Raw genomic sequence first — 13,014 nt, 5'->3', positions numbered from 1 at the left:
CGCAATAGAGTCGAACTTTGTCATTTCGGTGAGCGACGTGCGCTCATCCCTCTCTATAGAAATAGCACATATGCCGCCGCCCTTATATCCTATATAATTCGGGTAGTGTGGCCCGGCCTTGTTTGCCACTTGAAAAGAAGGGCTTATGGACACGTAAGATAGAGACAAGAAAAGAGTATACACAGTATAAGGGATATTATATAAACTGATACGAGAGGGACGAGTGCCACGCAGATATATATACGTATATGTATAGAAAACCAGAATAGAGTTTGAATTTGAATAGGCCGAGTAAAGAGATAGAGAATATGTGTAGACTATATATAACATAGAGAGTAGAGTTTTTTTTTCGGGGGGACGGGGAGTGGGAATAAAGTAGCTTATATCATGTTGTCTCTTCTACTTCGTCACCGTGTTTTCACTTTTAGGTTTCCGCAGCCGACCGAAAAAAAAACCCAGAGTTTTTCCAAGTAAAATCTATAGACAGAGCAACCAAGATATTGTAGCAAGACTAGAAGTATAACGCATACACCTATAAATACGCTATGTCTATAACGCTACATACATGGACACTTTTGATAAAGATTATTAGGACAACTTTGCCTTGATCCAACAGCCCGAGGAATCCGTAAACGCAAATGACGATGATGACAAACATCTAAGAAGAAGAGGCGAAAACTTTGTTCTACTTCTTTTTTGTTTTGTTTTTCTTTTAGCCCCACGCGTCTAAATAAGTGAATAGGAGCTAAAAGGACAGTATAGAGTCTGTTGGAGAGCTTGGCAATTGGGCGCCCGGGTGATGACGTTCACTCGGCAGTAAACCCGTCCATCAAAGAGTTTTCGCAAAGATTCCAGCCAGAAACAAAAGAGAGACCGAACTGGCGAGCTTGAATTTTGAAATATTCAAACTTTGTGTAATCCGCCGAGAGTATAAAGAGCAAAACGCGTCCAAACTTGGATGGATAATGACGGCCATCCCTTTTCACTTGTATCTAAAAGAGTCTCCCATGCATTTGCATAGCCGATGGGCCAGCAACTCTGTCGAACTTCCTCCTGTTTTATTTCATCGTAGATCATCGTAGAAATGTGCCTAACATCACGCAATGTAATATCATTTCTCTCTACTTGATGCCGGCGTATAGTGTGTGTCGTCCTTTTAAATGGCGACGCGTGTCCGGGCAGTGATGGCGGGGACAGCGACAGTTGACAAATCAGTTGGTTATCCATCACGGTCTTTTAACTTAGCTATAGTTGCAATCAGCTCTCCGACCTTTTGCCTTCACTTGGGAGAGAGATATCTTACGAGTCTGGCTTTTCACTTTCCTTTTTTGGCGTCCATAAATCAATAAAACGTCACCGCCGCCCGCCGCGCCATTTCCTCCGTCACTGCGCGACATGTTTTTCAGCTGTGCAGCTTTTCCCCATTTTAAATTTATTATTATTACATCGCAATTTTTTAGAGAAACATTGGTCCGAATTTAAAAGAAAGAAACGAGAAAAATTACACAAGGGGGTTAAGTGGGCAAAGAGAGGTGCAATATAATAGCCGGCGCAGGGCGCGGAAGTGTGCGAGCAGCAAAGCAAATAATGATATGAATATAACGGACGGATATCATTTATTTTGGGGGCTGACAAGAGTGAAGACAAGAGCCGGGACGAGAGTTTCTCTCCTCTGTTATATATTGCCATGAACATGACACACGAAAGGGAAAGCACAGCAGAGGAGACTGATGCCTTTTTCTATTAGAATACGACAGACGATGGTCAGTTCGTCTTTTCTTTTCTTTGAGATATTCCATCGAGTGGAGCAGCGCAGACTGTCTGATGGTGAGACTTGTAGAGAGCAGCTCCATCATTCTTCCTCAAGGGGCGTCTGTCAATTCACGTGTCACAACTGCTGAACGGCAGTCTGCAGTTGTACATACACTGGATATAAGACGGCCTCTCTAGGCGTGTAGAAAAGACATGTGCGATAGTCGAATATACGGAGAGGATCAACTGAATCAAGGTTCATTGACATTCCCCCCTCTTATACCATCTACGGCTGCAACTGCGCAATTCCATTATACAATCAGGCGACTAGAAAGAGAGATGTCTACATTTAGCCGTCCCGACATTTACATTGCAGCCGACAAACAAGGTCGGCCCATATCCCTATATGCACGGCTCCTTTTTTCACGAGTTATAATGTCATTACGCATTTCATTGCTCATTTTTGTTCCTCAATTCCCAACTGCTCGCGCTTATTCTTCCGTAGTATTTGATATCCGCAGATTGAATCCATTCACCATCTTGCAGCAGCATATGTGCTGGGAGCAAGCTGGGAGGGCATTAGTGATGGCAACATAATCAGTGTTTGCCCGGATGGAGACGACGACACTTGGATAGATATACTACAAGAGCTGCTTTTTTATATTGGCTATATGATGGGGGGAAGCCCACGTAGTATATCTATGTATTGTGTTTCCTTCTATATTATTCCCTGGCCGTGTAAGTCTGCGATGTTATATATACACTTTTTTTCCCCGCTATACACTGTTGGCCTGATATAGTGGCCTAACTGCTTGTCCTTATGCAGTAGTGGTGGTAGTTGCTATAGTATCTTGCCGCACACATCCAGCAAAGCAAAGGCGGAGTGCTGCATTTGCCGAGGGACTCTTGTTACCAACCGAAGACGGGGCCCGTCTCATCTTGGCCGAGTGCCTGATGAATCTTCCTTTTCCCTGTTTCTATATTAAATAGATATTGTCAGCCTTTTTCCCTCTTTTTTCTTTTATCTTTTATCTTTTTCTTTCCTTTTTGCCCTCGTCATCCGTTTAGTTCCTTACTTCTCTTGTGTACGGCATTGCACATGAGACACCCGGGCCAACGGATACGGCGACGTAATTGAATCTACACGGCAGTTGACTATACATCCACTGCCGCTGCAACTATACATACTAGCCTACATGTACAGCCCAAGGTATATAGTGTGTGTACTGCGTCTAGCGCCAAAAGTCTTCTTATTACATAATAATATATAGAGCCGCCTTAGTAGATGATGGGCGACGCGTTTTGCTGAGCTATATACGCATCACCCGGTATTAGATGGGCCTGTGTGTGTAGCGCAGAATAATATATGGCATAGCCAACATCGGGTCGGGTTTCGGCCCGGGTTGTTTTTCCGAATCAACGGGTCTCAAGGAATATCGATTCAAACTCAAGGAACCTCATTCAAATTTTAGGAACTTTATTTTCTAGATAATATTTATAACACGAACATTATTTGCATCTATAGAGCTGTGTCTGTGTGGGTGTGGCTTGTCACTTTGAATCTGATTTATACAGTGGGCGATGTGATACTTGGATTTACGTATTTTTCTTTGATAAGAAACGGTGCTGTGAATGATTTCGAGTGTTGAATTGAAAAGTTGCCACTCGGGGTTGAGCGACGTGGCCCATCCATCATGAGAAACCGCACAGGCCGTCACCACGACGCCAGTTTTCATTTCAGCGATTCATCATCGCTCGGTTTCGCAATGTTCGCCTCCCCACCGCCAGCAGACCAGTCGATTGTCCCTATAATACTGGATGGTAGTTCAGTTGGACAGCAGACGGACAGTTGCTGGCCGTATATAAATGCGTTAGTAGCAGCCCGTCTCTCTCTCTCTCGTCTATGTATATAGTACCTGCACTGGCTTATTGTGCTGCGGCGGCGTACAACTTTTCTTTTCATCATCAAGTTGTCGTTTCCTTTTTGCTCCGACAACTTTTTCCGTCGCCCACACTTCGCCCACCGCCTCCTGCATCAAATGATCGTCTTCGTGAATAAATGCAGACGCACGTCCGCCGCCCGTCATCAACTAATTGATTATTCATTAGCCTCAAACTCTCGATAATTGGCCATTTGTGGAGCTGACGTACGACGTCAATTTGACTACATATAGACGCGCAACGCGAAAGACGAGTCGCCCTACAACCTCGGCAGCTTCTTCTTTCGTGCCGTGGATAAATAATAACCCAGCGCTCCCGTTTATTGTACGCAACGACCGCGCCTAATGATAATAAGTCAAGAAAAAAGTGTCGTCCATCATATCGGATGATAGACTCTGCCAGAGTGTATTTATACACAAGAGCCAAAATAGAAGGAGAATATATTTTATAGATGTAAGGATCCAATGTCTTAATGTACATCATGCACTCAGCTGTCTAACAGATTGAGACCCTACTGCTGCGTAATATAATTAAAGGAGGACCGGTCAGCAGTCTGCTGTCCTACACTGCTGTCGGGCCATATACGCACGACCAAAGGGAAATGAATCACTTCTTCTTTTATATCTATTTTTTTTTCCTTCTTCTTCTTCTTCTTCTCTCCTCTGCATTTCCCCCGTTGTTTCAATCCATGTACTGTGTGTAGAAAGGGGTTTGGGGAGGATGAAATAAAAAGAGAAACGGCCCCAGCAGTAGCTCTTTTCCCTTGATATATTTAGACGTCGCATATACTCTCTTTGACTATAAAAGAACTCGAACAAGAAAGGAGTTCTTTGGCTTTCTCTCCTATGCAGTTGAGTCGATTCTAATATGTCCCCAGCATCAACTATACGGCACACACGATGAAATGCAATTGTAGACTTTTCCCCTTTAGATATATATTTGTTGCGCGCTATTGTTTCCCTGTATAGTTTCATTCGTCCCCCCAAGGAAATGTTACAACTGCTATATCCAATACACGGCAACGTGCACTTCTTGTCAAATTTTATGCCAAAAAAATTGGAGAAGAAAAAGAAAGGAAGGAAAAGAGGAAAAAAGGATTTTCTTTCTTCTCTGCTGTAGCGCGTGGCGGCATTCAATACTACTCTCGTCAATCGCTTATTCCAGTAGACACGTGTGTATATACATGTACCCGGGTGAATACAGAATTATTGTGCCGTATATAGAGAGAGAGAGGCGAAATAGATACATGTATGTACCCCCATCTTATGTTATGATGTGTATAATAAGTTGGCCATCGCCAAATAGCCCGCAGACTAAACATGATTCACTCAATAGTCCTATAGCTGCATCCGTCTTATTTCATGATGTCGGTTGAAGTGCACAGAGGGGATGTTTCTTCTTTTCCTATTGAACGAATCCACCATGATGAAGTACAGTACAAACATGTACGTGAATAGCCCACCCCCTATTACGATAGTAGCCGAGAGTTGCCGAATCCTACGAATGCGGCGAAAAGGATCTCCCCTCTCTATTGAATAGACGGGACACACAATATCTATATCGTGCGCTCAATTACTGGCGCATCCTTTTGCCTCGTCTACTCTGCGCTGACAGTCTGTGTACACAACAACAACAACAACAGCCAACTCTCGGCTATCTCATACGGAGCACAACAAACATCAAAAGCGAATACAATCCTCCGACGTGAGTACATAATACCCCCCTGCTGCAAATACAAGGAGGGCAGAGGACCCTTCAATCCACTTCACTCCATGTTGATTCGGTCATAATAATTAAATAGACAAACAAATCGGAATAACAAATCTGAATGTGGGTTCGCCCGCTACCGCCGAGTTGGGTTTACGTATTATACACCGACGCATACCGTCAAAAAGGATTCGATTACAAGTTAAGATATAAGATATTTGAAGGTACCGGTAGAAGAAAATTTTGGAGGCGCATCGATCGCATGTATGGGACAAATAATTACATTTACCCTGGCGTAAAAGGCTCATTATCGACTTTTGACGTCGATTTTCTTAGAATTTGTCTTCATTCAGAGGAAACTGACGGGATAGGTATGGGGTCGCGGTATACGTGGAACACATTGGGGCGCGCCCCAATGTGTAAAACTATGCCTTTTCATTTTTCGAGAGAGAGAGCGAACAAAAGAAAAATCTTTTCTCCTTTTTTTCTGATTTGATTTGATTCGACACAGCCGTGTGACACGTCAGCATACACGTCTCGCAATGTCCCTTTCGAAGACTCTGAATACGTTATAATCTGATGACAAATGAGCCGTGACATTTGGCCACCTTTCCGTCCCTTAACGTCGTCGAAAAGGAAAAAAAAATGAAGATGAGCGTGAAACGTCCATTCAATCGCGACGCGCATTTATAATCCAGCTGCTGCTGCAGCTCCAGCACTTGTTGATGTAATAATTCGCCATGAGCAAAAGCTTCCTTCGTGAATTGCTCAGCTAGTACCAACGGATTTGGGTTTTTTTTTATTATTATTTTATTTTTGGAAGATATCCACCAGGACATTATGAACGATTCCAAACGATGCGTCTATCCAGAGAAAGAAGTTAATCTTCGAAAAAGGAGAGAAAAAAGGGAAAAAGAAAGAAAGTCCCGGGGAAAAAGAGATCGGCCGCCCACACATTTGCTCCGCTATACTCCCGCTGTGCTCCTTTCAACCCGTCGTCTCGGATCCCCTAAAAGCCGCTGGAACATTTAGAAGCATATTTGTGTTGCCCTGGGATATCTTCTATACTTATGTCGGATTTGGACTCCCACACGGCGCGCCAGACACCGCGTGACACGGCAACGTTTAGAGACGCACTCCGTTCCCTTCACCGACTCGCAGCTATACACAAACTCTAATCAATTTCATGAAAAATGTATCGCTTAGGAAAGAAAAAAAAAAGAAAAGCTCTGCAGCTCCTGGGCCCTTAATTGGCTCTGAAAGCTAAAGTGTGTCAATCTGCCGATTGCCCAATAATACAAATCAAAGTTGCCCCCCTCCCTAGAAAATGTACTGATTTACCCCTAATTTAAAACTTTACTTTTATCTTTGGTTGTGCAATATAATAAGACCAATGGCCTCCAAGATGCCCGCGGCTGCAACACAACTTTGCAGATGGACTCGCTCCTTCAGCAGAGACTATATACATGCATACAATAGGATTTCTAAGCCAAAGTGTTGACACACCTTAGTGTTGACTTACAGTGCAATTGAATATGATTCGTGAATGCGCTGATTTCCCCGTTAGAGCTCCTAACGATAGTTTCAAAATAGCCGTTATACATAAGCTCTCTCCTTCTCTCTGTCTCTATAGATCTCCCGCGAGATGTGACGTAACTTATTTGGCTCAAATCAGGAGCACTTGGCACTTATTTTAAGCGCCAGCAACTTGCATTTAGAGTGCGCCCCGCACTGTGTCTCCCCCGCAGACACGCATCAGCTGCACTACACAGCAGCAAACTCGTGTGATCAATAGACGGACAGAGTGACAGCAGAGTTTGCCAGTCCAACTGCTTCCTCCTCTTACGATATACAATCCCAAGAGTTCCAACGCTGTCCAGACGTGTTTGATGCGTCTGGAGGGCAAAGGATAGAAAGGACGGCCCAAAGTCCCGCATTCCAACTTGGTAATAATCAAAGTTTCGAGTAACACCAAAGTACAAAATGATTCAATTGTTTCAATGATCGAACTGGATGGAGGCTTCCTGGCATTGTTGGCCTTGGCCATCTATTCCAACAGTGAGAGTGGCCATTCATTTGGCTATAGCCTAGGCGCACGTCTGTCGGCGTACCGAGGAGCTAATAATACACAGAGAGAAGATGTGATGGACTTTCTTGCTCTCGTCGTATAATGGCAATGTCGGGATAATTATAGAAACTTGCGATGCGTTTGTTCCTTTGTGTATCTAAATAAGAATGACGTCCATCATCCCCTGTCGTGTGTGTAGCGGCGACGAAAATTCGGGTTTGCCACCGGCGGGTTTCCATCTTGCGTTCATTTTGGCTCAAACCCAAATGGACGACGCTTCCTTCTGCCCCATCAGTCCGTCATTTTTCTGTAAATTCTCCCCTCCTCCTCCATTTTTTTTTATTTGCGGGACTCTGTTTTTTTTTTTGGACGCAGCCGTTGACCCGCGACGTCGAGATGACATGTCAGATTGAATGCTGGCTTGTGTGCGGGACAAAACAAAATAAATATGCTGAATAAAAAGCCATTAAACGAGAGAAACATATTCTTATTGCTCGCCCTGTATACATGTAAACCCCCCCGCAACAGCAGAACTGCTGCTGCTGTTGCTGTATGTCAAGAGAATTATTAGGGACAACTATGGATGGACTTTGTCATTTTATTGCAGCTCATATTCTTCGCAACTGGACGCTGCTGGACGGGTCGCGTCGTCCTGGTCCGTCCTCGTCAATTTGGACGTTTTCCCTCTTATCTGATGGGAATACAATAAATATTTGGGACGCGGCGGACTCATCTGACGAGGTCAACAAACTTTGTCGTCTCCTTCCATTTATTCAACGGGGCTGTGCCTTTCATTTAAGTCGAGCCGAGTGCGTGATGTGCCTTTTTTTTTCTATTGGTGCGTGCGGGTACGTCAAGTTGCGTCTTTGACGGACTTTGTCACTTTTTCTCTGTTGACTCGGACGGGCGGCAGAGTAGGACGTCATTCGTCTCAAAGTTGTTGGACGACGCCATCATTTATTGAGCAAGTCTGGCAGAATATTGTGCAGGATCATTATGTACGGTATTCTGACGCCAGCTGTCAATATACAATTTATACATACACTGGAAAGACTTTTTCCAGGAAGACATTTCTTCCAAGGGCGTCTTATTGGCGTCGTTGATATTGCAACTGCATGCCAGGTATAGTGCAGGATAGAGCCGTTCTTACGTATGAAATGGACCATTAGGTTAATTAGCTTGTTCATTTGTCCGAAATGTTGAATTGCAATTTCCCTTAAGATTGCGTCAAGCGCGCTAGTCTCCAAATGTGCTCCCAGATGGATCTCCTTGCTGCATTGGACATCCACTAAAAGGCTCTATGTATATATACGCAATAGGTAATTGCCAAGATAAAACGCAGTGTCTATAGCGAAATAGACGAGGAAATTTAATCAAACGATCATTTTACATCCACTCAGTTGATCTCCCTTTCTATCTTATTTGAAAATGAGCACAGGGTCTATAAAGTGGTAGATGACATGTCTATAGTGACCTACATATCGTTTTGAAATCAAGAGATTCAAATGAGATCGACCCCAATAAAGACATCACAGTGCCGATGCAAGGTCTTGGGAATTCTACGCTTGCATTACAGGATCAAATATCCGCCCACCCGTCCGTCCGGGGTGAGAACAAGACGACGGAAATTTCGCTTGCAGATCATCATCATCCGGAGAGATTAATTTGCAATGCTTATTCGACTGCTGTGCTATAAAGAAAATGTAGGCCAGTCGGCCTCAATCTGTGAAAGATTTTTGTTTCTCTTTTATTCTCTGGCAACATGAAAATATCGGCGGAAGAACGTGGAACGAGCCAAAAATCGGAGACCATTTCGCCGTTGACATTTCGAATGCAAACGAAGGGAGTTTCGGTGCAAAGTCTGGAGGGAGAGTCGATTAGGTGGGAATCGGAGGCGAATAGTCAAGTAGTAGGAGACGTGACACACACATACCTGTAAAGAAACATCCAACGGAGCCGGGCTGGCCCTCCCTCCACCCAAAAAAGAGAAAGTAAAAGGAGGAAAAAAGGAGGAGCAAGTGCTGGCGTCAACGGAATCCCCTGGAGGTTGGCACCAGCCGCATCGAAGCGACGACGAACCGGTCGGGAATCTTTGATGACGACGGCGACGCTTTCCGATGGTGTGAATGCAGATGGAGCGATATACAGTAGAAGAGCGTCGTATTTCGTACAGAGATGAAATCCCCCAATTCCCAATAATAAAAAAAAGGGGGGAAGCGCCGGAATCAAAATGCGTCGGGTTGAAATGAAAGTTGCGCTGATGGCGTCTAAAAATATTTAAAAAAAGAAAATAGAACATCAGCGGGGCCCATATACATTATTAGTAAATGTCATCAAATCAAATCGACAGTCGACACTCTAAAATACATTATGCGAATAAATAATCGATACACTGGTCACGTTCTACCCGAAAATGCCAACGATGCAAAAGTTGGGAAAAGGCGGGGAAATATCGCAGGGCGTCGGTTAATATTTGATGGCTTCCCTCCAGTGATTTATTCCCTTCGTACATTTTTCTACATGTCCCCATTATATTGGGAAGAAGAAGAGAAAAGGAAATAGAAAAACGTGGGTGTCTGGCTCGGCTGTCGATTGTTTTCACAGAGGATTGTTTGTTATCTATCAGCGTCCCTTTTTTCCTCCATTTTTTCCCCTTTTACTTTTTTTTTTGGCTCTCCAGTGATTGGCCGAACGTTGGCCAACTGAATATACGCCGAGTCGGCCCGATTTTCTCCACTTGATTTGCCCGTTTGTGTCCACGCGCGTTCCTTCCCCCTTGCTGCCGTTGTTGCTGTTCTCTGTGTCCACATTTCCTTGGCCTGCAGATCAAATAGTGACGGAGACGGAGGAGGATCGGTCGCCCGATAGACAACGTTGCTCCTGGCTCCGCCGTCGATGGATGATTAGCGTCAGTCACTGGGCCTTCTCTCTCTCTCTCCTTCTCTCTATCAATGTATAGGATATATCTGTGCAGCTCTGGCTGGACTATCGATTGGCAAGGCGGCGAGTGCAGTTTGGCAATGGGCTCCAGCAGCGACAAATCACAACAACAACCCAGAAACAAACAACAGCACAAAATAAAATCCGCCGTGCAAAGAGAATGGCGCAGACCAAACAGAGAGAGAGAGAGATATCACGAAATGACGGATCTATTCCTGCCCAGTCTCGAATACATATATCGTCATATATCTATCTCTTTTACGCGCCAAGGGCACCACCTCTCCTTGTAATACCGACCCTGGTACAAATAATGTTACGGCCATCTATGGGAGGCTGCCGTTGTTGTTGTCGGTTGAATAAGAATCATCGAAATAGAGAAAAATATAAGGCAGCGACAGCACAGAGACGTGCATTTACTTTTGGCTGGATCCACTCAGGGCAAAAAAAGGGAGGGAACAAGAAATCCCTTTTGTGCCGCTGCTGGACAACGACGACGACGACGACATACGTAAAAAGGGGCTCCGACCAAGAAGACAGAAGGAGCCGGCAAGCGACTCTGCTCATCCTGCTCCTGCTCCTGCTATTGTGCCTCATGATATTGAACGAAAACCTGGCAGCTGAAACCTCAGCAGCAGCAAAACATCATTTTTCTAGCTGCAGGTTCTGTTTTTCTTTTCTTTTTTTCTTTACTCTTTGGACCTTGTGGGCTCCTATTGCTCCTGCTGCTGGTTGCCGGGCTCTTTTGATGCCCCTCAATGGATGGATGGATGGATGGATGTTGTGTTCTTTCACTGCTCTCAACGACATGTACACGGCCGACCGCATTTCTACATCACGCGGCCTCACGTGTCGGAAACATTTCACGTCTCATCCAGTTGTGTGGGTTGGGTCTCGTGAATTGCTGGGCGGTTTTTTTCCGAAAAACAACGACGCGCTTTTTCCGACTGTCGATGTGCCATTTTCTTGCACTCTGCCTATTTGCAGCTTTGGATTGCCGACTTTACGTTTTCACGTTCTTTCGGCTGTTGTGTTTGAGGAGCGGCGGCGGCGGAGGTGGTGAGGGAGGGAGGGAGGCCAATTGCCAAGGTCGAAACCGAAGGGCGTTACCGCCAAACGTAATCACATATCCGACATCCATCGATTTCGCCGTTTTATTGATTCAAGCCAATCAAAGAATTCTATAAGAACTACTCCAAGTGCGCCAATAATAATATCACGGGCGGGAATCAAATAATAATAATAATTAAAAAAAAAAAACCCAACGAACGAACCTACCGTCCGGATTGATGGGCAAGTGGCGCGGCCGAATTATGTACACCCGGGAGCGGATGATGATCCTTAGCGAGCGAAGCAAGCTAGGTGAACTGCCGCCGTGAGGAGCCGTCTAATAGACGAGTGTAGTAAACCACAAAGCAGCACTTGACCATTCACGCAAGGCGGCGCGATAAAATAACGAGCCGGCCAACAACCCGACGACGGCACAAGATAATAGAGAGAGAACGACGCCTCGAGTGTTTGAGAGAGACGAATGGAAGGGAAGGCCGGCAGTCCTGCGAACCGCCGCACGGCCAAATGAAAATTAAAAAACTGTTAATCCTTGCCACTGACGAGCCGCGATTGAAATACAACAACACGGGCGACGGGCGACGGGCAAAACGAAGACAACAAGGTCGAACGACGAGAGAGTGAACGAAGCGAGAGACGGGCGAGAGAGACGATTCAGCGACGACTAGTCGGCGCAGCGCATTCGAACTGGCTCCTTATGAAAATCCTGGGCAGCACTACCACGCCGATGTTATAGACGTGAGAAGGGGAGAAGAGACTCAAGCCGGGCAGACGCACAAGAGGACGAGCGCAAGCTGCGTCGGTCATGCGCACAGGCGGACCGCCCGGCCGGGTGGTGGTGGTGGCGGCGGCGGCGGCCCGATGAGGTACGGGCGGGAGCAGCCCAACAACATCATCACGAGGATTGTATAGACCTGTCCGTTTGGCCGTTTCTCTATTCACGTGAAAGACTGCCGCAAAATGTAGTAGATGTAGAAAGAGACGGGCGGCGGTGGTGATATAATATTCCGTTGCCACCAACACATACCCGTCACCCGCGTCTGGAACAACAACAAAAAGTCAAAATGTGAACGACCGCGGCTGTGTGTTATCAACTTTATTCGGCACGTGCCCGCAGTCGGAATAGAAGACGTCATCGAGCGGCCGTCGATTCTTCTACCTTGATTCACCACGGGACGGGATATCACAGTGCAAGGGCAAGGGGTCACACAGCAAATGCCAAAGGGAAAATGAAAGTGAAGCGGACTATTGGACGAGCTGGTTCATTACAACAACATCCAGATGCGTCATTTTCATTTAAGCAAAAGGCGATAAATGTTGGGTGGGTGGGGGCTGGACACATTTCAGTTTGCGCATCAAGGAACAAGGATATAGAAGGACGTGCTCTATATCTACATATATATTAACCATATATCGATTCGGAGTCTGAGTGGACGCCATGAACAATGATGAGAGCGTCGTCATGGTGCCGCTATTTTCTACGGTGCTCGCTATTCTGTGCAACAGCCGAAGCCGATCTGATGAGCGAGGCCCTGCTAAAA

At 45.5% G+C, this 13,014-nt stretch overlaps 1 protein-coding gene across 2 annotated transcripts in view; it reads right to left on the bottom strand.

Moving 5' to 3' along the window:
* The window catches only part of LOC124328889, a 30,078-nt gene extending 17,878 nt beyond the window's left edge, over nt 1–12,200 (bottom strand). The window contains exon 1 of one of the 2 annotated variants that reach the window (XM_046787730.1): nt 11,684–12,200. Coding sequence is in view for 1 of the 2 variants with exons in the window: in XM_046787728.1 (XP_046643684.1) it covers nt 9,402–9,415 (14 nt within the window). In the remaining variant the exon portion in view is untranslated. Of the gene's footprint in view, nt 1–9,401; nt 9,694–11,683 lie in introns of those variants that run through there. The other variant, XM_046787728.1, reaches the window with a different exon arrangement.
* Nucleotides 12,201–13,014: the final 814 nt, after the last annotated feature.

This window comes from Daphnia pulicaria, chromosome 3 (genome assembly GCF_021234035.1).
Source record: "Daphnia pulicaria isolate SC F1-1A chromosome 3, SC_F0-13Bv2, whole genome shotgun sequence".
Taxonomy (NCBI): Eukaryota; Metazoa; Arthropoda; class Branchiopoda; order Diplostraca; family Daphniidae; genus Daphnia; species Daphnia pulicaria.
This window is presented reverse-complemented; position numbering and strand designations above follow the sequence as displayed.